Source organism: Monodelphis domestica, chromosome 2 (genome assembly GCF_027887165.1).
Source record: "Monodelphis domestica isolate mMonDom1 chromosome 2, mMonDom1.pri, whole genome shotgun sequence".
NCBI lineage: Eukaryota > Metazoa > Chordata > Mammalia > Didelphimorphia > Didelphidae > Monodelphis > Monodelphis domestica.
In genome coordinates, this window is record NC_077228.1 from 75,590,863 (window position 1) to 75,613,653 (window position 22,791).

Here is a 22,791-nt window from a genome sequence, read left to right on the forward strand (position 1 = left end):
TCCATCATCATTCCTCTGATTTTTTGGACTCCCCAAATATGTTGAATGTAAATATGTTTGAATGCAAATTCCCTGAGGGCATGAATCGTCTCTTTCCAGCCTTCTCACCAAACACCTTCTCACCTAGAACATAAAGTTCTCAAATGCTTTTTCTGTTCATACAGGTCACAGTCCTCAGTTTCCTTAATTGGTGAAATAATCTATTTGTACTAGACAATATCCATAGATCCTGCTGATCTCTATATTAAACAAAATGATTCACCAAGAGGAAAGAGGCATAGCTCCTTGGAATGACCTAAAAACAAGGAGAAATGATACAAACTACAGTTGAGTAAAGACTAGTCAATTTAGGCATACAGGAAAATAAGAAAGTGCAAGCTAGCCAGCAATTTTCTTTGGCATAGGTCGGGGTTTTGGAAGCTTGCTGTTCAATTAAGATATCCATAAGTCAAACCCTTACAGTCTGCAGGCATAATCATGGTTACATAGATTCTGATATTCAAGATTACTGTTATTTACCAAAGTGCAGTCACATTAGGTCACATACATTCCAATGAATATGCATCGCATGTTGAGTCACCATAAAACACATTTCCAAAGTCCTCAGTTTTGGTAATTATTTTGGTCAGCTATTTTGAGTCCTATCACTCCCCCAGCCACAGCAAAACTAGCCTCGTTAAAGTTGCCCCCTAATTTACTTGGCTTGATGACCTCACTGTATTGACCAAATCTGTGTCCCGATGACTTCTCAGAAAAATCTACCCTCAAAGGACAAATATTTGCCACTTCTGAAGACATTCAGGAGTATATCTTGTATATTGCTGGGAAAAAAGAACCAATACTCGGTCACACCTTGACCAGCTAGACCCCTTCATCTTCTGCTTGTAATGCTAACTAGTCTTCATGGAAACACAGCACACCAAACATTTTGCCAATAAAATATTGCAACCTTTATTTAAAACAAAATGCAAATTGGCAAAACCTTGTGGAACAACAGGCAGAAAGAAAACCCCCTTCATGGGCTTCATTTATTTACATCAAGTTTAACACTGTTAGCAGTTCACAGTTAGACAACAGAGTGAGAAAATTAAATTAGAAAAACAAAATATATTACAATAACAATTAAAAAACAATCAACAACACTGGTAATGTAATCTGTGATTAACGTGTTTTCAATTTAATCCAATATTTTCTCCACTGTATTCACTAACGATATAAACTGTGCTGAAATGATCTGAATCATTGCTCTTTGTGCACAACACATACCAGCTGGGAAGTGTGACCTTTGGTATAAACATTTTATTTAAAAAACTGAAAAAACAAAACAAAAAAAACAAGTGTTTCATTATACAGAACCCCACTCCCCATGGGATCCACTACCTCATTTTTATCCAGTGGGTATCAGTTAAGATAGGGTTTTCTCCAATGTTACCCAAAAGAATCAGGTTGCAGGAGGAAAGAAAGTATCAGATCCACAACAGGCAACAGGTTTCTGACCATACTTTAAGCAAAAACATGGGTTGTTCGTGGCAAACACTAGGGTTTAGATGCAGGATGACATCTGCTCTGACTGTGTCCACAAAAGAGAAATTGTCTTGTTAGCTGCCTGAACTCTGATCCTTCCTGTCTTAGTTCCTTGTTTGTATAATACAGGTGAAAAGAGTCAAATCTTGTGATGTGGTTTCCTTACCTTCACATGTACAGCAATGGCAAACACATACACCACAGGGCTGGAAGATGTGAGACAGAGGTTTCGGTAGATGCTTCTTTAAAAATACAGCCATCACTTTAAATCAATGCTTCCCTCGCCTCATTCCAGCTATTGAAAAAGCCATATTCCTCTAGGTAAACCAGACTGCCTATTAGCCCTTTTTTGGAGTACAGACCAATAAACTGCGATAACCCAACAGGACATTGTGAAAACTTGTTCATCTTCGCATTCTATTAACTAGAAACGTATTGACTGCTACTTGGTGCATCTACAGTACAAGGATTAGTGTTTATGATGATGACCTTGAGGCATTGCTACCTATGACAAGTACCTGAAGTGCCTTCTGAATCATCAACAATTAAATCATTTTCAGTGTAGTCTGTAATCTGTTTGATTTTGAGAGTTCTGAAAATTCTAATAATGTATTAGAAATATAGACATTATGACCAGAATACCCCAATCACACCAGATTTTACTGTATATATTTACATGGTCTATGTATATTACACTGAAAGATCAAGTACAAAGGAGAGTTTAGCAGATTTATAGAATTTACAGAACAGTACCTTACTCTTTTAAGTCAGACAGCTCTTAGAAGCTTACCTCTTCTGCTCTTTCTTAAAGAATGAGCCACTTGAAAGTAGTGTACTCAGAGACCTCAAAGTCTTGTGTGGCACAGCTCAACTTCCTATACTGACTTCTAGAGGATCACATTTGGAATGAAACACATGGAGTGTGCATTAATGTACACTAGTGAAAGATAAGGGAATTTTTCCTAGAGAAAGCACAGAACAGGATTATAATTTTGCTTCAAAACCATGCGAGTCCAAGAAAACCCTCCAACAAACTCCTGTACAGTGGGACACAAAACAGGATTGTGCTCTTATGGTTCTGAAAAACATTTGATGGGTCAATCCCCTTTGGCCTAGTTAACTGGGATCTTATCATTATCATGGGGTTTCAAAGCATGGGAGTGGTCTTTATTTTAAGGACATGCATTTTATAGGAAAGGCTTTAAACAATTTCAAATATACAAGTGAGCATAGGTGCAAAGAAATCAGAATCAGTGCACTGGTAAGGTGGGGGGAGGGTTGCGGCCACCGGTGGAGAGGAAGGGAGTTGTGACATACTCCTTTGCCCCAGCCAACAAATCAGTCTGAAGAGTGAAGGGCAGCAACACCATGGTTTGGAGAACACACTAGAAATACGAAGAGCTCTGTTGTACAGGTTCAACAATAGTGCAAAAATCAAGACGGCAGCCAGAATTTTTTCCTATGAGATTCAAAACATCCATTCTCATGGATTTGGTTTAATGGAGATGTTTTGCCATGTTACCAACTTAACATATTATAACCTGATGTCTCCTTCCTTTTCCTTTGTAGGAGGAGCATGAGATCTGTTCTCCCCCGACCCCCTATTATTACAAGTTGGGACCTTTATTAACTTTCATTCAAACACAAGAAAAGTATCTTGGGAACAGATTACGTTATGAAGCATATGCCATACCAGTATGTCAGTATGAAGAAATGCACAATACTTTCAGTGTTATTCACACAGAAAGCATCAAGGCCTATTAGCAGTGACACAGAAATCTCCTCTGTCCTAAGATAGTACTTTCTAAACTACCTTGAATCCAGCAAACAGGGACAAGCTATTCCCTTGCTGGAAGCTCTGGAGAGGAAAAACAGGTAAGGGCATTACAACTCTCCCAAGTGTTCCCACTCAGAAAGAGAGCATCAAATGGCAAATTGAGGTGATTTATGCTCTAACAGAATAGGAAGAGCATCTGTGGCTCTAGAGAACAACTGCCTCATAAAATGTTGAACTGAAAAAACCTGCATTTTATTTTAGAACTGCACATATAAAAACTAAAGCCTTCTTCCATGTATGGTCTAAATTGAGTCCCAGATAACTGTGAAGTAGAAGAGATTTTAGATAGAGCCTACACCTCTTTTTCTGACCAGTGAGGTCCCACCCACCCAAGCTGGAACTTTTACTACCAATACTAGTATAGCTCATAGAGGCTGGCTCTTGGAAACGAGCACTTTCAGTGGAGTCCTGATCCTCCAAAAGGTTGGGCATTTCACATGGTTATAACAGTTTGTAACTAGCTCAGGTGCAGTCATAGAAGTTGTTAAGAAGCATGTTCAGATGGTGAACCCCCCCCCCCACACACACATTTACTAGAGGAGACCTAAATCTGTACTTCCAAAAGGAGGGAAAAAACGCTATGATATGTGATGTCCATTTTTTTTGTCATGGTGCTGTATCTCTTACCACCTTGTCACTCATATAGAAGCCTAGTGTATAAAGTCTAAATCTGAATGGAACGAAGGGAAATGTGGTGACAAAATAGCAAAAATATAACAATCATCATAATAATGTAAAGAACAGATGATCGTGTAGACTCATTTTGAGTTAACTCCATGATGAGTTACTTGGAGGCACACTGATGAGTTAATAAAAATAAAAATGGAAGGGAGGTAGAAGTCTTGAGGTTCTCAACTATAGATTTCAGGATGTAGGATTATGATTCAAAATTATGGCTACCAGAGTTTACTCTTAGGTGTTTTAGGATCAAAGGGGGTAAAGAACTATGTTCAACTACACTAAAAAATGACTGCCTTATCAATGGCAAATATACACATTGTAAGGAATCCTGGGAAGAAACTCAAGAAGCATTTTTCAACCACTTATTTGGCGATGACTTGTACTCCAGATAACGAAATAATGAGAAAGGGCACCTCACACATACTCCTCCCCAATTAAGAGAATGATCGTTCTTAAAATAAAAATTTACACAGGGCACAATCTTAAAGGGACACAGTCAATATCAACTTGTATCAAATTATTGCCACATTTAGATTACTAAGCATTCTCAGTTTATATAGGTTGGCTGTTCAAGTGATGGTACCTAATTTATCAAAACAAGACCCAGAGGGGGAAGCTAGGTGGCTCAGCGGATTTAGAGCCAGGCCCAGAGATGAGAGGTCCTGGGTTCAAACCTGGCCTCAGACACTTCCTAGCTGTGTGACCCTGGGCAAGTCACTTGCCTACCACTCTTCTGCCTTAGAACCAATACACAGTATTGATTCTAAGACTGAAGGTAAGGGTTTTTATTTAACAAAACAAAACAAAACAACCAAGACCCAGAGAAGTTTCTCTATTCAGCAATAGGAAAACAGGAACCATTGTTTTCTAAACTGATGTAACATAAATAGAAATGTTAGCCCCAAGTTTTTTCAAAATTGGGTAACTTTAGCTGATCAAGAGTTAAGGTCAGACTCATTCTGTACATATTCTTTATGGGTTTCAAACTTATTTAGTTTAATGAAGTAATTATTTCCATATCTATACTTCTCCAAATAAGATCATTTTCCAGACCCCACCCCCCCACCCCTCAAAATAGAGTACAACTTTACTATCAACATGAAAATTGACATTTGCTTACAAGGCCTGAGGTCTGTAGGGCTTGGGGATGGGGGTTAAAAGGAAAGCATCCTTGCATGACTTCTGAACCTGCTTATTTAAAAATTAGTGAGTTCTACCTAATACTTAGGGCAATTATTTAGCCAATGTGACTATTTAAACATTTAAAAGCCAGTGAGAACTCCCAATAAAATGGACTTTGGTAGTGTTTTATAATATTACCATAGACCACATGGACTATCTATTTGAATAACCTTTCTTGCATAGTATAATGGAGAGAGTATTCAACTTGGGGTCAGGAGATCTTAGTTCATGGCCTGACTCAGCCACTTAACTGTGTAACCATGGGTAAATTAATCTCTCAGAACCTCAGCTTCCACATCTGTAAAAGGGAGTATTATAATAACCTGCTCGATCTACCTCACAGAGTAATGAGGAAAAGTGCTTCACAAATCTTAACGTACTATATAAATGGGAGTTACTATTATTGCAAAATTTCATGTAAGGCATCATAGTGTATGGAAAAAAAAGCAATGGATGAGAAATCAGGAGACCTGGTCCTAGTACTAGATATACTATTAACTCACAGTATGATCCTAAGACAGTAATTATAAACTACTGTGTGTCTTAGTTTCTACATTTGAAAAATGACTGGGGTTGGTTTGAATGATCTCTTAGGTATATTCCAGCTCTAACAGCATGATTACACACATATGGAATATACCTCACCAACGGGCAGAATGTTCCTTAAAGTGAACAAGAAGATTAAGGATTAATCCGATTACCATATTGGCATAAATGCCACACCCCAAAAGTAAATTAAAAAAAAAATACACAAGTATACATTAATTATTTAAAATTGTCCTACCAATAATCACCAACCTATTCAGGAGAAATTTACATTGTTTTCTTCCCTAAAAGCAAATAAATAAGATTTTGCCACACAAAAATGTGAAATATTAAATAGCAACTTAAATGAAAGTGGGAAAATAGAATGGCAAGGAACTATGGGAAGTTGGGCTTTTTAAAGCATGGTGGGCTACCATAGGTGATCAATCCTCTTCTTCCTTCCTCACTGATAGCTTCCTTCTTTGATTTTACTCTTAAGTCAACTCCCTAAGTCAGCTGCAAAAGTGGGGATATAGTACACCTAGCTCTCTTTCCTATTGCTTTTCTGCTCTCAAATATTAAACTCCAGAGCCAGAGATTTGGGACAAAAAGCAAACTCTTTGGTTAGGACACACTGAGACAATTATCTTCTACCTTCTACTCTAAGCAATGCTTTCTGGCCCTGGGCTAAAAAGGAAAGGGAGGGAGTTAGGCTTCATAGTAAGCTATATCTCAAGGGATTCAGGAACAGGGTTGCATGGTAAGGGAGAAATATTTCTTCCAGTTACATACTTATATTGTAAATGGGTGCAATTGGCATGGGTCCCATTTTAATGTGTTTAGGCCAATGGGGTAGCAGTTGTTAGAGATGCTTCTGGAAGACCAATGTGACTTAAACTGGATCTGGTACTAAGAGAGACTAATTACAGCCCACATATAAGTTTTATATAAGCCATAATTTTTCCCTCAAGGGTAGGAAAAAAAAAAGAATGGTCTATATTTGGACCAATACCAGCAAAAGTTATTTTCCCCTTCACATAAACACACATCTCTGAAAATTATAATGAAAGTTAATGGGAAAATAGAATGCAGTAAACAAGTTTTAATTTTACCTTTAATGAAGATCTATTGTATAAAGTGAGGCAAGCTGCAGTCGACAGATCAATGTTGTATCTGATGGAAATACAGTTTGGAAATCATCCATAATATCCATATCATATTTAAGCCCATACATAAATAAACTCAAGCAGTGGAAGCTTATATGACTAATTAGAAACAAAACATAACTGACTCTTAAAGAATTTCAGTGCCATTTATTAGTTGTGTTTTTCCCCTTGCCTTCTCCTTAGACTAGATGAAGGAACCAAACTATAGTTTTAGTCATTGGCTCTTAGAGCTCTCCAGAAACAGTCTTCTACGGTTCTGAATCCAAAATGCTTTGGGGAAAAAAATAAAAATACTAAAAAACTAAGTTCTATTTGTAGAACAAATTGACAGTGTCTGACTAGAGCCTTGAGCTCCCAAAATTGCAAGGTTGAGGTCCCCAAGAATCCACCTGGGAGGAGGGTGGACAGGTTGGCCCATGCTACAAAGGTCATTGCTAGTCTAGGAAGTGCATAATCAATAAGTGATTAACCATCAGTGGAAAATCCAGGACTCTTAAAAGTAGCAATGTGTCTTTTTGTAAGTCTTCTTTTCAGCACTTTTATGGAAGAAGATCCTTCCAAAGAAGAGTATTCTTTAAAGAAACAATTACACTGCCATAACTTCATACCTTTGTTCAGAGTAAAAGCTGAAAAGTGGCATAATCACTCTGAAGTTTTAACTTGTTTCCTCCTTCTAAAAAAGATGTTGGTCTTGGTTAAAGTTTACTAGTAGAAGCAAAGGGAAGATCTTCATAACTAGTGTCACTTTAGGACTCCCAAATACAATCACGGGCTCATTATATTTAAAATCCTAGGGTAAGGGTAATAGAACATAGTAGTATGTAGTGGAGTGTGTAACAGAGTAGGGCATTAACTTTCCCTATTTACCACAGATCATCACTGATCAAGGATGACCATAGAGTTAGTAAGGAAAAACTTAAATGACTCCAGTGTTAGGAAAAAGCTTAATTCAGGGACCAAACATTATTGCTTCTCTTTTCCTAAGGAAAACACAACCCTAACAGGTTTTGTTTTTTATAATGTGTGATGTAGGTGTGGGCCTCAAGGAGGAAAAGATTAAATTAACTTAGCCAAATATTGCATGTACTAAATTGGCAAGTGCTGTGAAGAAAGACATTATTTGTGAATATTTGAAAGAAAAAATAGAACCCATTATTTCTTCCTCTCATGTTTCCCCTATACTTTGCCTCTTTCCGATAGTATTTAACCCAGTTTGCTTTCCTTCTGATTAAAAACATCACTCTCCTTTACCCTGGTCAAAGACCTAAAACTTCAACCAAAATACTGTGCCCCCTTACAGCTCTAACATCTTTCTTGGGGTTCAACACAGCTTTAAATTTCATTAACAGTTGGTATTGAAACATGAAAAGGAAGAAAAACTATCCAAGAAAACACTGCACTAAAAAGCTTTTAGTAGAGAAGCTCAAAGGATAGTTATACAATTTTAATAATCCCCTAGAAAATAAGTTATCTTCATTTAAAAGAAGAAAAAATAAACCTGTGACAGTTAATCAATAATGGCAATAAAACTTAAATGTTGAACATTTAACACCAATCTTGTAAAACTAAGGTGATATTTTGCTGGAGGGAGAAGTTGCAAAATGGCTGTTCTATTCCTAATAGGATTCTAATGAGTGTGGATGGAGCATGTAGCAGAAAGTATTGCTCTTCTGCTTACAGGAATAATAACATCTTGCCCCTCTGATGCATATTGGTTAATTCCCAATTAGCTTCCCTACTTAGATCTGAGAAGAAAATATAATCTTTTCTAGAGCAAAATTCTAAGTTCTAATTTCAACTAAAATTCTCTGGGTCTAAATAATATTTTCCTGGAAAGAACTGTTCCCTGAAGTTCTGGATGCCTTAAGTGGGGTAAAATGTCATGTTAAGACAAACATTTTCAATCTGATTCTTACAAACATACAGCTCCATCAATCAGGACAAACATGAGAGGCAGATGCTATAGCAGCACAAGTGAAAACTGGCTCTGGTGGTATTGATTGGATTGGGGATAAGGTGTGGGGGTGGCACATTTATCAATCTAGAAGGTCCCAGGAAAGTAAAAACTCATGGATAGGAAGACTCACACTCATCAAGGTTGGCACACTAGCCCTTCTGAAAGACTACCTAGGTGAAGGGTTAGGGGGGAAAAAAAGTGATTTCTCTGATCTTCTAGACAAATTTTTAGAGAGGGAGCTAGAAACTCCATGTATGGGCCTGACAGTTTAAAGTCCTTTGGAAAATTTCAAAGAACTAAATAAACTTTAGCTATTATTACTACTGTGAGCTTTCAGGAAAACATGTATCACACTCCTGAACATATTCCCTCCCCAACAGTGTATTAGGAAGCTGAAGAAACCAAATAGAATCTCAGGTACCCTTATCCACCTGAGCCAAAAATATTTGTGAATGTGATTGTGTGTGAGACATTATATATATATATATATATATATATATATATATATAGAGAGAGAGAGAGAGAGAGAGAGAGAGAGAGAGAGAGAGAGAGAGAGAGAGAGAGACAGATAGACAGAGACAGAGACAGAGAGAGAACATCATGGTACTTATAGCAGAGAAGTCCTCTGGAGGTTTGCAGCCCAACAACTGACACACCCAGTTCTTGTGTTAATCAATACTCTGAATGCTAATAAAGAATGTGGAGGGCACCTCGCCCAGCCAGGACTGGAAGAAATCACCACTGGGTCAAACGATGCCCCACTTGCTGATGGTGCCTGGCAGGGTGGCAGCTCTGCAGCATCAGTGAGTGCCAGCTAACACCTGGGACAAACAAAGAAAAGTTGTCCATGCTGAGGTGATCCTGGTTACACTCCCTGGTGCTGCTCCCTTGGAAACAACAGAAATACAAAATGGGGATTGGGGGGGGGGGGGGGTAGAGAACCCCATACGCAAGAGCATCTAAAACCTATTTTGCAGTTGTGATGACAGCAGCAATGATACCATGGAAGAGCCCAGAGATGCTTTCTGGGGCATCCCCTCTCCCTCCCTCCTGGCCTGGCCAGTGCCACCTTGGGGTTGGTGCCAAGAGGACTCCAACTGTAGGACAAGAGAGCCAGGGCCTTTCCCCTTCTGCCTGTACAGTGAGGGGTCTGAGCCTCCCACGGCTGCTCCTTAAGGGGAAGCTCCCTGCCTCTGCCTGGGAGGGCCAAGCCCTTCCACCCCAGGAGAAGTGGGTCGGCCTCCTCTCTCCAGGGCAGCACACAAACGCCTATGATCCCAAGTGATTCCTAACAGGCCCCATCCAGCCTCTCCTCTGCCCATCACCACATCCTCCCATCTTCCCCTCCCTGCACTGTGTGTGTTTGTAACTTCTGAGATGAATCTGTAAACGTGAGAACTCAGTGATCTGAGGTGCTTCACATGAACTCTCTCAAGTATCGGTCTTTCATTTTTTGAAAGCAAGAACACAGGAAAAACGAGTCCCTTTCCCATCCCCATGCCCATCCCCAGCAAGCGTTTCTTCCAACCAGTTTGGCAGTAGCTACCTCTGAACCACGTCACTGATTTCTTGGACGCATGACAATAAGTTATTAAGGACGGGATTTGTTCCAGGAAGGTTAGCAGCCGCTGAGGACACCTGCAGCTCCTGCAGGCTGAGTTCCAGTTTGCTCACAGCTTCCCGGAAGGCAAACTTGTTGCGTGTCTGTGGGATGCAGTCTACATAGCCTGAGCAGTAGTCCAGCAGCTGGTGTCCGGTGTCCACCAGCTGGCTATTGGGCATGGGTTCTGTGATGGCACTAGACAGCAGGTCGGCACACTCCAGCAGGGCTTCTTTGCTGATTTTATCTGCTGAGATCTTCTCGGCAGCCTGCTTGGTCTTTCTCAGCGCCACTTTGGTGCCTGCAGTGCCGTTGGCCATTTTTGCAGGTGATGTGGAACCTGTGGTCAGAGGCACTTGAGGTGGAGGCATTGCCGGCCTCCCAGCTTTTGCACTGACAGGTGTTGTCACTGTCGCTGCCTTTTTTCCACCTTCATGCACTTCTGGTCCAAGCTGCCCTCCAACCAGAGTATTCTGCTCTTCAGTGAGGTCTGGGCACGTGGGTGGGTGCTGTAAAAGCCTCATCACTGGGGGTGGAGGTGGAGCACACTTTGGTTTTACCCGTCGTGGTCGGTCCTTATCTCCAGAGGACGGGATCTGATGCTCAGATAGGAGCTTGAATTTATTCCCCTGAGAGTCTGTGCCAATGAGCTGGACATCTGCTGGAGCGTGCTTCAGAGTGGGTGAAATGAGAACGGGCACTTTGTGGTTGTGAGTGGTTGGCAGTACTGTCGCAGCCTTGGCTGGAGACGACCAACCCGGCCTTTCTCCATCCTCTGGCAATCCTGCCATCCCAAGTCGAACTGCACCATTCTTCTCTTTGCTCTTAGGGACCACCGAGGCCCCTGATCCCACTGAGTCCTTCTCTATAACAGCTGCATCCCCCAAAGGGGCTCGAAGAGGAAGAGCTGTGGTGCCTCTGGGTAAAAGTTTGGCTTTTGGTCTCTCCCTGGACAAGGCAGGGCCTTCCTCTAACTTTTTGGGAATCAGGTCACTTGACCTCCCTGTGCTCTCCTCTGGCTGAGAAGAGGTGGATACTGTCCTTTCCAGTTGGATTTTGGACCTCTGGCAGTTCCTGGGAAGTGTCATTGACATCCTATCCTGCTCTGGAAGCCCTGAAGACATGGAAGATGTAGAGTTTGATCTTGGAAAAGGCTTGGAAGCTTCATCACCAGCAGTAGGTTTACCTGCTCGTAAGCCCAAGGTCTTTTTGATTAAGCGTGGTGTAAAGAAGCCAGTGATGCCTGACCACCCACCACCAGTGCTTCCACTCCCCCCTCCTCCTCCACCACCACTGCCGTCACCACTGCCATCACCACCACCATCCTCAGTACAAAAGTTCCTCTGGGCAAAGTTCCCCCCAGAGCACTTGGGGGGAACCAGATTGGCCTCTTGTTGGGCAGGAACAAAAGAAAACCCATCAGTGTGCTGCAGGGAAGCAACAGATGAGAAGTTACCCGTGAGCTCGTATTTCTTATGAGGCTGATTTTCCATTTCACGAAAGGAGCTGCTGCGTTTGGGAGGTGTTGGAGCATTTCTCTTCTTCATGAAGGAGCTGAAGAAGCCTCCCTTTCTGTCCCTAGTAAAAGTTGTCTCTTTGGCATCTTCCAAGAGGCTACTAGGTGACTTGTCCCTCTGTTTTCGAGGCAGTGCTGGGGACCCACTGGGGGGCTGTGTGCTTCTAATAAACCCTGAAGAAAATGTTCAAACAAATATAAGTAAGAGCTAAATCCATGATCAAAGCTATGAGATAACACAAGGATGTTCCTGCCTGCCCTATGGTAACGTGTAGACTGAAAGGTGTTACAAGAGTTTATTTGAATTCTTGGCAATCAATGTGAAAGGTTATAAAGAAGTCATACATACTGATGGGGAAAGGGCTACTTCTCTAATAACATCAATCTTTCATATATATAGCTTGAAAAACAACAACTAAATTTGGAATCACTGATAGAGCTTAATGGAGTTTTCCCAAAAGTATCAAGGCATTCATTATTTGCGATCAGGAGTAATGTGGTTAAATAGCTCAAGCTGGAAGTGGCACCTTGTATAAGGGAGAGGATCAAGGACCACTTAAGGTGGCAGGCAAAATTGCCACCATCCCTGCCCAGTGGTGACCCTTCAGTAGTTCAGAACATAAAGAAAAGTACCCCTGCCCCACTGCTTCTCAATTTCTTCTGGACTTTGCAGCCCTCTCCTACCTGGTGCTGAGCTAGAGGCCGAGGGCTCTGCAGAGTCTTGGGTCCCATCTATGTTTTCTTTGTTTTCTGCCTGCTTCTTCAGGGTCCTGGTCTTGGAGGGAAGCAAAGGTAATCGAGGCAGGTATGGTACAATGGATGAGGAGGAAGCTGTTCGCCCAAGCTCCTCAGCTACCTCTGTGAAAAGACACAAGGGTAAAGGGGAAGCCAAGACAAACAGTGAAAATTGTTTCAGAAAAGGTAACAAATCAAGGGAGTATTATAGAGGGGCATCTCCCTATACATGACAAATTAATATCCACCAAAACTCAAGCAGGCTGAGTTTATTAGGTCTCAACTTTAGAATGCAGAATGATGAGTAAATATGCTTTTTAAAATGTCAAGAGCATAAAGGGGAGAAGGGAGGAAGGGAGGAAAGGAGGAAAAGGGGGAAAAGAGAAAGAGGAAAGGAAGAAAAATTTGATAACAATTTAGGTAATTTACAACACACAGCCACCATCCCCACAAACTAACTTTTTAGGCTACACCTGCACACTAAGAAGAGGGTGGATACAATCTGTTCCATTTTATGTAAATGAAATAAATTCGGCTCTTGGAAAATTGCTTGCCCCCTCAATTAGTCAGCAATAGCTGATCTATTAATAGAAAAATGTAGTTTAGCATTGTACTTTGTAAGATAAAACTTTGTTTTTATTGGACACAGTCAAAAGCACTGAAGTAGCATCATTTGAGCAACAGAGTAAAGTCAGGAAGAGTTGAATAAACTGTAAAATTTTGGTGTTATTTTTATAATTAATATAGTTTAAAAATATTCATTACTTTTAAATAAAATTTTACTGATATATTTTTAGCACCTAATTTCCCCTTGCATACTTCCCTCTGTCCTTTTGCAGAAAGCCATTGCATTTAATTTTATTTTCTTAAGAAAAAGAGAAAAAAAAATCTGAAAACAGATTCAATTCCTTATCTGTGGACTTCTAATTTTTAAATTATTTTGTGATTATTCTTTCTATTGACATGGTTGTAATCATTCTAATTTTTAAATTATTTTGTGATTATTCTTTCTATTGACATGGTTGTAATCATTGTATTGATTTTCTTTGGCTCTGTTGACATCACTCTTTTAAAGATTTCTTATGTTGTATGCATCAGTGACTATCAGATTAAAGTGTCAATAAGATATTTCAAAAGCATGGACTAAAAATCTTGACTGCTTTATGAACTGCTTCTGTCTCTGAAGTGCTGAGTGATTGGAAGATCTAAAATGTGCCTTTTTTTTCCCTTCTTGGTCCTATGTCTTAAATGTTGCTCAATTAAATGAATTTTCACTCTGATTCTCTCAGGAAAAAATTACTAAATTAATTCCTCAATAAAACTTATTTTGATGTTAAAAACCTGACATATATAAAGGAATATCTTTCCTTTTCTCCTCCCCAAACAAATAAAAATGATCAGCACTGATACAGTAGAAAAATTAGTATCCCAAGTGAAATAGAAAAGATAATCTGTGTGACACTATTACTGGTTGTTGCAATGGTACTCTGACAGACACTATTTCTTGTTGCACTAACTGGAATGTACTCTGGTTTGAGTCTAGAGAGCAGCTGCTGGTATGGGAAACTTGCTACAGAGATAAGAGAGATACTGAGAGATGCTGCCACAGGAAAATGCTATAGGGGGTTTGCTCTAGATAGATACTGGAGAATGCTCTAGGGTCTGCCTACTGATCCCTATTTGATGACTAACATCAATATTTTCCTTAACCTCCTCCTCCCTCTTCCTCCCTCACCCTCTCCTCCCTGTCTCCCTCACCTCCCAGTTCTTCTTGAAGCCTTTGGCTTCTTCCCTCCCCCCCGAGTGAACTATAAAGGCACTCTCTTCTTTTCCTTTTTCAAGTCAGGGAGTTTATTGGGATAACAGGATGGGAAACTGAGGTAGGAGGGATGAGGGTTTCCCTAATCTATAAGGAGGGAGAATTTGAGGGTTTGGGAAGGTAGTCCAGTCAAACTAAGACTCTAAGACAGTTAGAGAGATGGAGGAAGACAACTGTTAAAATCTTCTTTCTTCTTCACAAAGCCTAATTCAGGTCTCTCAACCTAATTTTAGAAGCCCCCCTCAAGGGTCCTTCAGTCTGTGACAGAAGTTTATAAGATCAGTTCAGGGCTTCTCTCCTTCAGCCAGCCACCAAGAAAAGCTCTCCTTCAGCCTGGATTTTCTCCAACTCTTGGTCAGTAAAATCCCAGAGAGAGAGAGACAGACAGAGTCAGAAGTCCCAGTTTCTCCCCTGGTCAAATTCAACTCCCCGAGAGAAACAGAATCAGTTCCTCCTTTGGTCAAAGCCAAAAACCAAGCCAAGCCTCCAAAGGGTCCTTCAGCCAGCTTCAACTCCCAGAGAGAGAGAGAGAGAGAATCAGATCCTCCCCCTGGCCAGCTCAACTGCCTCCCCTCCCAGGAACATTCCGTATGGAACTTTCTCATTGATTGACAGGCAGGTCAGGTCCCCAGCCTCGGTTCTTGCATCTTGGCTTGTCCTGCAAAACCTCTCTCTCTCTTCATGTCTCTATCACAAAAGACTACAAAGATCCATCCCTTCTGAAGTGTCATTCCCACCACAAGAAGCAGATACCTCACCTTCTGATATGCTAGAATCATGAAACATAGTTTCAAAAGCTTGATGAGTCTCAGCAAAAGATGGTCTGTCAGATGGACTCCACTTCCAGCCTATATGATAAGGAACAGGGTAAAATTTTAATGCTTCTTACAATGATAAAGAATCAACCAGGGTAAGGATCCTTAATCTTTTTTTGTGTGTCATGAACCCTTTTGGCACAAATTATGATGAGTCATTGTGTGATATGAAACATCCCAAAAAACTAGTATCACTTTAAGCTGCATTAAAAGAAAGTAAAAGATCCATAGTAAAAGCATTAATAGTTTTACTATATTTTGTCCTGGTCCAGGCACCACATTTGATGAATGATACTGACAAGTCAGAGTTTAGAAAATATTAATGAGGATGGTGAGGGGATCTGAGATTAAGCCATATGAACATTATAGCTTGAAGAGAAATCTTAGGTAGACATGACAGATATTTTTAGGAATTTGAATGCCTTTCTTTTGAAAGAGGAATTAGCTGTGCTTTGCTTGGGCTCAGAGGGAAGAACTAAAAATAAATTTATAAACTGGAGAAAAGCTTTAGGCTTGATATTAAGAAAACTTTCCAAGTAATTAGGTTTAAAAGTAGAACTAAATGAAAAAAAAAATACAAAGAAAGGGGGCCTTGCAGTCCCAGACCTCAAACTATATTACAAAGCAGCAGTCATCAAAACAATTTGGTACTGGCTAAGAGACAGAAAGGAGATCAGTGGAATAGACTTGGGGCAAGTGACCTCAGCAAGACAGTATATGATAAACCCAAAGATCCCAGCTTTTGGGACAAAAATCCACTATTCAATAAAAACTGCTGGGAAAATTGGAAGACAGTGTGGGAGAGATTAGGTTTGGATCATCACCTCACACCCTACGCCAAATTAAACTCAGAATGGGTGAATGACTTGAATATAAAGAAGGAAACTATAAGTAAATTAGGCAAACACAGAATAGTATACATGTCAGACCTTTGGGAAGGGAAAGACCTTAAAACCAAGCAAGACTTAGAAAGAATCACAAAATGTAAAATAATTCTGACTACATCAAATTTAAAAGTTTTTGTACAAACAAAACCAATGTAACTAAAATGAGAAGGGAAGCAACAAATTGGGAAACAATCTTCATAAAAACCTCTGACAAAAGTTTAATTACTCAAATTGACAAAGAGCTAAATCAACTGTACAAAAAAATCAAGCCATTCTCTAATTGAAAAATGGGCAAGGGACATGAATAGGCAGTTTTCAGATAAAGAAATCAAAACTATTAATAAACAGATGAGAAAGTGTTCTAAATCTCTTATAATCAGAGAAATGAAAATCTAAACAACTCTGAGGTATCACCTCACACCTAGCAGATTGGCTAACATGACAGCAAAGGAAAGTAATGAATGCTGGAGGGGATATGGCAAAGTTGGGACATTAATTCATTGCTGGTGGAGTTGTGAATTGATCCAACCATTCTGGAGGACAATTTGGAACTATGCCCAAAGGGTGATAAAAGACTGTCTGCCCTTTGATCCAGCCATAGCACTGCTAGGTTTGTACCCCAAAGAGCTAATAAGGAAAAAGACTTGTACAAGAATATTCATAGCTGCGCTCTTTGTGGTGGCCAAAAATTGGAAAATGAGGGGATGCCCTTCAGTTGGGGTATGGTTGAACAAATTGTGGTATATGTTGGTGATGGAATACTATTGTGCAAAAAGGAATAATAAAGTGGAGGAATTCCATGGAGACTGGAACAACCTCCAGGAAGTGATGCAGAGCTAAAGGAGCAGAACCAGGAAAACATTGTACACAGAGAGACTGATACACTGTGGTACAATTGAAGGTAATGGACTTCTCCATTAGTGTCAATGCAATGTCCCTAAACAATCTGCAGGGATCTAGGAGAAAAAACACTATCCACAAGCAGAGGACAAACTGTGGGAATAAAAACACCGAGGAAAAGCAACTGCTTGGGTTGAGGGGACATGTCTGAGGAGACTCTAAATGAACACTCTAATGCGAATACCAACAACATGGAAATGGGTTCGAATCAAGAACACATGTGATACCCAGTGGAATCACGCGTCGGCTATGATCTTTGTCTCCAATGAATAATGTTTGGAAATGATCAAATAAAATAATGTTTAAGAAAAAAATGATAAAAGTAGAACTACTTGCTCTTTACTGGTGGTCTTTAAGCAGAGAATAAATAATTTACAAAGAGAATTCCTGTAGATTCTTCCAACTCTGTTATTTCTAATGATAAGACTCTATTATGGATTCCAGATCCAGAAGGACTACTTATTAGTTGAAATGCTGGTGCTTCCATTTGCTAGGGTCCTAATTCCATTATCAACTCCTACCCCACAAACTACAGGGTTTGGTTTCTACATCAGAATTATATTCTACTGGCTCATTTCCCCTGGGGAAAACAGAGACATTCCAGGTAAATAATTAGTTCTATTTCAGTCTCAAATTCTTAGCAAGATCTCATGTTAAGTAGGAGGGAGCTCATAGTTATTGCAAGTTAACACACTACAGAAGAAGGACTGAATGAGACCCAATAACATGTCATATGATTTAGCATTTGGCTGGGAAACAGCAAAAGCCTACCAAAGAAATGTCCCTGGACTAGATTCAGTCTAGCAACTCAGAAAGGTAAAAGGTTCCCAAGTCCTTCAATCATCTTGAGTTACAGATTTAATCTTTTAAAATAAAAAAGAAAACAAAACAAAAAGCAGGTGAAAGTACTCACACGCCCTCATAAGTTCATAGACCTTTGGGGGACACCCTTCGGGCTGCTCCATGCGATAGCCTTTCTCCAATAGGTCATAGACCTGAGACAAGTCAATACCTGGATATGGTGACATACCATAGGTTGCAATTTCCCATAACAGTACTCCAAAAGCTGTATGAAGAATTGAAAGACAAAAGAATAAACACACATGCCTCTCTCCTGAGATACTATTTTTTTCTCATGAGTTAAATTTACCATCAGCTTCTGGAGGTTTGGAGGAGGGGTGTCACATGTTATTGTTAGCCTCTCTCCTATCATGACTTGGCTGTTATAGTACTTGCTATAGTAACTACTACACCTCTAGGAATGAAATAAATTTTTTCCTTCTAACTCCCAGGATGAATTTATGGGGTTTTTTTTGTTTGTTTGTTTTTTTTGGCTGCATAACTCTGGGTTTTTCACTAAATAAATGAGACACAAAAAATAAACTTTGGCACAAAGGAAGTGGGCTGGGCCTTCATCAAACAACTCCCAGACTAGTGCTGGTTCATTTATTTCAATAATTATAAAGTTAAATTTACCCTTTCTCTTAAGTTATCTGAATAGAATCTTGCATTTTAAGGAACAGTTCTAGAAGTTTCAATTCATTTTAAAATTGGAAGTGCACCTCAGACAAGACTCAAAGTACAGAAAGGAGTCTTATGGTACGAGTCACAGGCATTCGAACTTGGCAGCACTGGTTAATATCCTATAGTTCTTACTATACAATTTATGCCATAACTTTTTCCCCCCAATTAGTTATGCTTCCCCAAAAATCTATAAGGTATCAGAAAGGGAAGCATAAAGAATAAAACTCAATCAGTCAGAGGCTAAGATGAGAATTTATAATCAAGGTTTTGAGATTTTTTTTTTATGCTACAGAACTATATCATTTCCTGAGGAGCCAAGAACTAAATAGGAGCTGGGCTAACTATTAATGGGAGAAGGTATTTTTAAGCTACTCTCTGAGAGACAGAAAAACAATCATGTAAACAAGATCTAATAATCAATAGTAGAAAATAATAAGGGGAAAAATTTATTTTTACAGAGTATCTTTAGAACTCTGATATAATTATAAATGATCAGGTAGAGAAAGGAAAATAAGGATCCATAAGAATCAAATGCTAGAGAAAAGAATAGGTCATTTACAAAAAAAAAAAGTATACATCTAGGTCAAAATAAGTTTCTTTCATTCTTACCCCAGACATCAGATTTAATTGAGAAAGTATTGTACGCCAGGCTTTCTGGTGCTGTCCATTTGATAGGAAATTTGGCTCCAGCATGAGCAGTGTAAGTGTCTCCAGTCATTAATCTACTTAAGCCAAAATCAGCAACCTTGACCACATGATTTTCTCCTACTAAACAATTACGAGCTGCTAAATCTCTGTGGAAGAGAAAACAGCAAAATGGTTACATTTGTAGGAGAGGAAGAGAGTCTTTTAATATTTCATTTAGGGTCTTCAAGAGTAACAACTTAGAGAAGCTACTGATACAAACATCATTCTTATGAAAAATAAATGTGAAAGAAAAGCATTTATAAAACTGAGAAACTGGTTACAGTTTTTGATGGCTACAAAATAAAAGCATAACTTCCCTAAGTGGCACACAATATGTGTGTATGAGCATCATTGGATAACATGCTAAATATATTATATAGTTATCATTGGATAGGATACTGGACCAGATTATCTGATCCTTGCAATCATTGCAACAGGTAAAGCTAACTGCCACATTGGACCACTAGGGGGAGCAAAAGGACCAAGTATGGAATCAAAGCCCAAGTGGGTCCCAGCTGATGCCAGGCCTTCAAGGTCCCAAGGGCAGTACAGAGCCAGGAGGCACCTTTGCGGGGGCCCTGAGGGCATCGGGCCAGCCTGTTCGCTCACCTGTGAATGAAGTTTTTTTTCTCCAAGTATTCCATGGCAGAAGAGATCTGCGTTGCCATATAGAGCAGAACCACGGCGCTGACTTCTTCCCGGTTGCATTCCCGCAAGTAGTCGAGCAGGTTTCCATATGGCATGTATTCAGTTACTATGTAGAAAGGTGGCTCCAAGGTACACACCCCTTACAGGTTGGGAAAGACCAAAGGTTGGAAGCATTTAAAGAAGCTGTTGTGAGGAGGTCTCACAACACAAAATGCCTTTATACCACCCAAATCATTCTGGACAGTGGATCAACAAGGAAGCCACAGGGTTCCTTCCAGCCCCTGGGAACCTGGGATTTGCAGAAGCCAGATGGGCAGAATGTGCCTGAAATTTTTCACATCTTCCATATGACACCAACATGGTGCTTTAAGCTTTATAAAGGACTTTACATGTGCTATTTCTATAATACTCAAGTGAAGGAGGCATTAGAGAGGTTCAATAATTTGTCCATGACCATACAGAGTGCCAGAAGGGGAATCAGAAACCAGATCCCTTGGACTCCAAGTCCTGGAGTCTTTCCATTATGGGAAGCTATGTGTCTCTTAGGCCACCAAAGTGGCCCACCATCTCCATAATGCTGGCCCAAAGTGGAGGTGATTATTGAGCTCCTGCTCAATAAAAGGGTTTTTAAGTGTTCCAGTATATTTGGATATTAATGAAGAAACAGACACATATTAGACGCATCTGCTAAGTTCTTGGTGCATGGTATTATGACTAATAGGAATAAACCATTTTCTGTGCTATTTTGGCCTCTATCAAATACATGAGTTGATAGTTTTTCACAACATGGTCCCATCTTTTTTCTCCTGTCTTAATAAACATTACTCTTCTCCATACATTCCAAAGTTCAGACAAACTGATTTTGCTGTTCCACACCTAGAATTCTCCACCTCCTTTGGAATTGGCTAACTACCTAACTCTGGATTGGCTGTCTCTCTCTTGGAATATCTCATATTTTAAAAGACAATTCAACTGCTAAAACTTAGCTCCAGATCTTCAGAATGTGGCCTTTTCTGGTTCTTGAAAGAATACCTAATAGATTTCCCCATAAAAATTAGCTTGTATTTGGCTTAGTAAATGTTTTTCTTTGCCTATATTATGCATGCTGTCTCTCTGGTAGAATGTAAGCTCTTGAAATGAAGGACCATGTGATTTTTGTCTGGGTGCCTAGGACCTGGTAGTCAAGGCACCTCATAAATACTTGTTCAATCAAATCCTGGTAGATCAAGGATTCTGAGCATCACTGAAAAAGTACAAGGATTCCAAACAAGACTGGGGGCTCTTGGATTTTTCTATGTTTCACTAGTTGAAATGGCAAGAGCATCAATTAGCAACTAGCCAGCCTAATGGTGATGAGCCTCTCTGTACTTGGGTTGATCCTGAGAAATCAGACAGCCCATTGTTAGGATAGTACTACCCATATATGAACAAAAAAAAGTTAATTTCTGAGGCCACTTCTGTTTCAATTTTAATGGCCTGAGAACACGGATAAGGAAAAGAAATACATAAGTATCAAATGGGGAATCAAACTGAAGATAAGCAGAGAATAGCTAAAAAGAAAAATGAGGAGAACATGATATCAACAAAATGTAACACATCCAATGTGTCAGTACAAAGGGAAGAGACCATGCCTAGATGACTGGGCATAGACCTAACTCTTCAGCCTTGGTGCTTTGTTTTCTCCCAGCTCTGCTCCAACTCCTACTGTCTGAGGTAAAAGTATGTAATGCTGTTGATTTATTTTAATGAACTACACTAACATTCTTAAACTAATTAAGTCAAGACTGTTGGCTTCCCAAGCACTTCTCAACACAGTACATAGGTTCTACAAGGAAACCTACAGACACCTTTTGAGAGAAAGGATTCATTCTGAGTTTCTAATACAGTGCTTCCAAAAAGAGATTTTGGAAATTATAGAATACAGACTAGAGGATTTGAAGAAATCTGGCTAAAAAAAAATCAGGAAATTTTACTCACCCAGTAGCTGAACTAGATTAGGATGTTTAATTTCTTTCATCACAGCAGCTTCTTTCAGGAATTCCTCTACCTCCATGGTGTCTTCCTAAAAAAGAAAAAGATGGAGGGAAATAACCCTTATTTACTCATGGTCATTTCACCTCTCTTCTACTTCACCTCAAACATAAAAGCCAAAATAGGAAATGAATTCTGAACAAAATTTAAAACTAATTAAAACCAAAAAAGCAATCAACATGAATAAAAATTTTTAAATACAAAATATTTGCAAAATACATACAACAAAGAAATTTCTTTGGAGAAGGACACCCAGTGGGGCAACCGTGACAATCACTTTCCTATAGGAGGTGGCATCTTTACTGAGTATTGGAAGAGAGCTACAAATTGTAAGAAATAAAGTTGAGGATGTAGAGTATTTTGGTAAAGAGAGACAGTCAAGGCAAAGGCATTGGGTTGTGACACAAAAAGCAAACTAGGGAAAAGAGAGTAATTTGCAGGGAGACTAAATATGCAGACTGGAGCCAGATTGTGAAGAACTTTAAAACCAAAGGACTTTGTACTATGAAGCCACTAAAGTTTCTTTAGGTGGATAACAAAATGGTCAGAATTGTGCTTTAGGAATATGAATTAACTAGATATGTGGAGTGCAGATTAGAGAAAAATAGAAATTTATTGTATTAGTCAATGAAAATTAACCTGTCATTTGTATTGAGTGCTGATTGGAGAGAGTAGAGAAGACCAATGAGGAGGCTACTACTGTAATCCAGAAGTGATATGATTAAGGGCCTGAACCAGTATGATGCCTGTGTGAACA

At 39.6% G+C, this 22,791-nt stretch overlaps 1 protein-coding gene across 3 annotated transcripts in view; it reads right to left on the reverse strand.

Moving 5' to 3' along the window:
• Positions 1 to 926: 926 nt before the first annotated feature.
• The window catches only part of ABL2 (ABL proto-oncogene 2, non-receptor tyrosine kinase), a 114,800-nt gene continuing 92,935 nt past the window's right edge, over positions 927 to 22,791 (reverse strand). For 2 of the 3 annotated variants that reach the window (XM_003340125.4, XM_001365978.5), the window contains exons 5-12: positions 21,981 to 22,065; positions 19,965 to 20,142; positions 19,278 to 19,462; positions 18,058 to 18,210; positions 15,301 to 15,390; positions 12,673 to 12,846; positions 11,929 to 12,162; positions 927 to 11,586 (exon numbers count right to left, since the gene is read on the reverse strand). In XM_003340125.4, the coding sequence (XP_003340173.1) occupies positions 10,415 to 11,586; positions 11,929 to 12,162; positions 12,673 to 12,846; positions 15,301 to 15,390; positions 18,058 to 18,210; positions 19,278 to 19,462; positions 19,965 to 20,142; positions 21,981 to 22,065 (2,271 nt within the window). In that variant the 3' untranslated portion in view covers positions 927 to 10,414. Of the gene's footprint in view, positions 12,163 to 12,672; positions 12,847 to 15,300; positions 15,391 to 18,057; positions 18,211 to 19,277; positions 19,463 to 19,964; positions 20,143 to 21,980; positions 22,066 to 22,791 lie in introns of all 3 variants that reach the window. The other variant, XM_007480880.3, reaches the window with a different exon arrangement.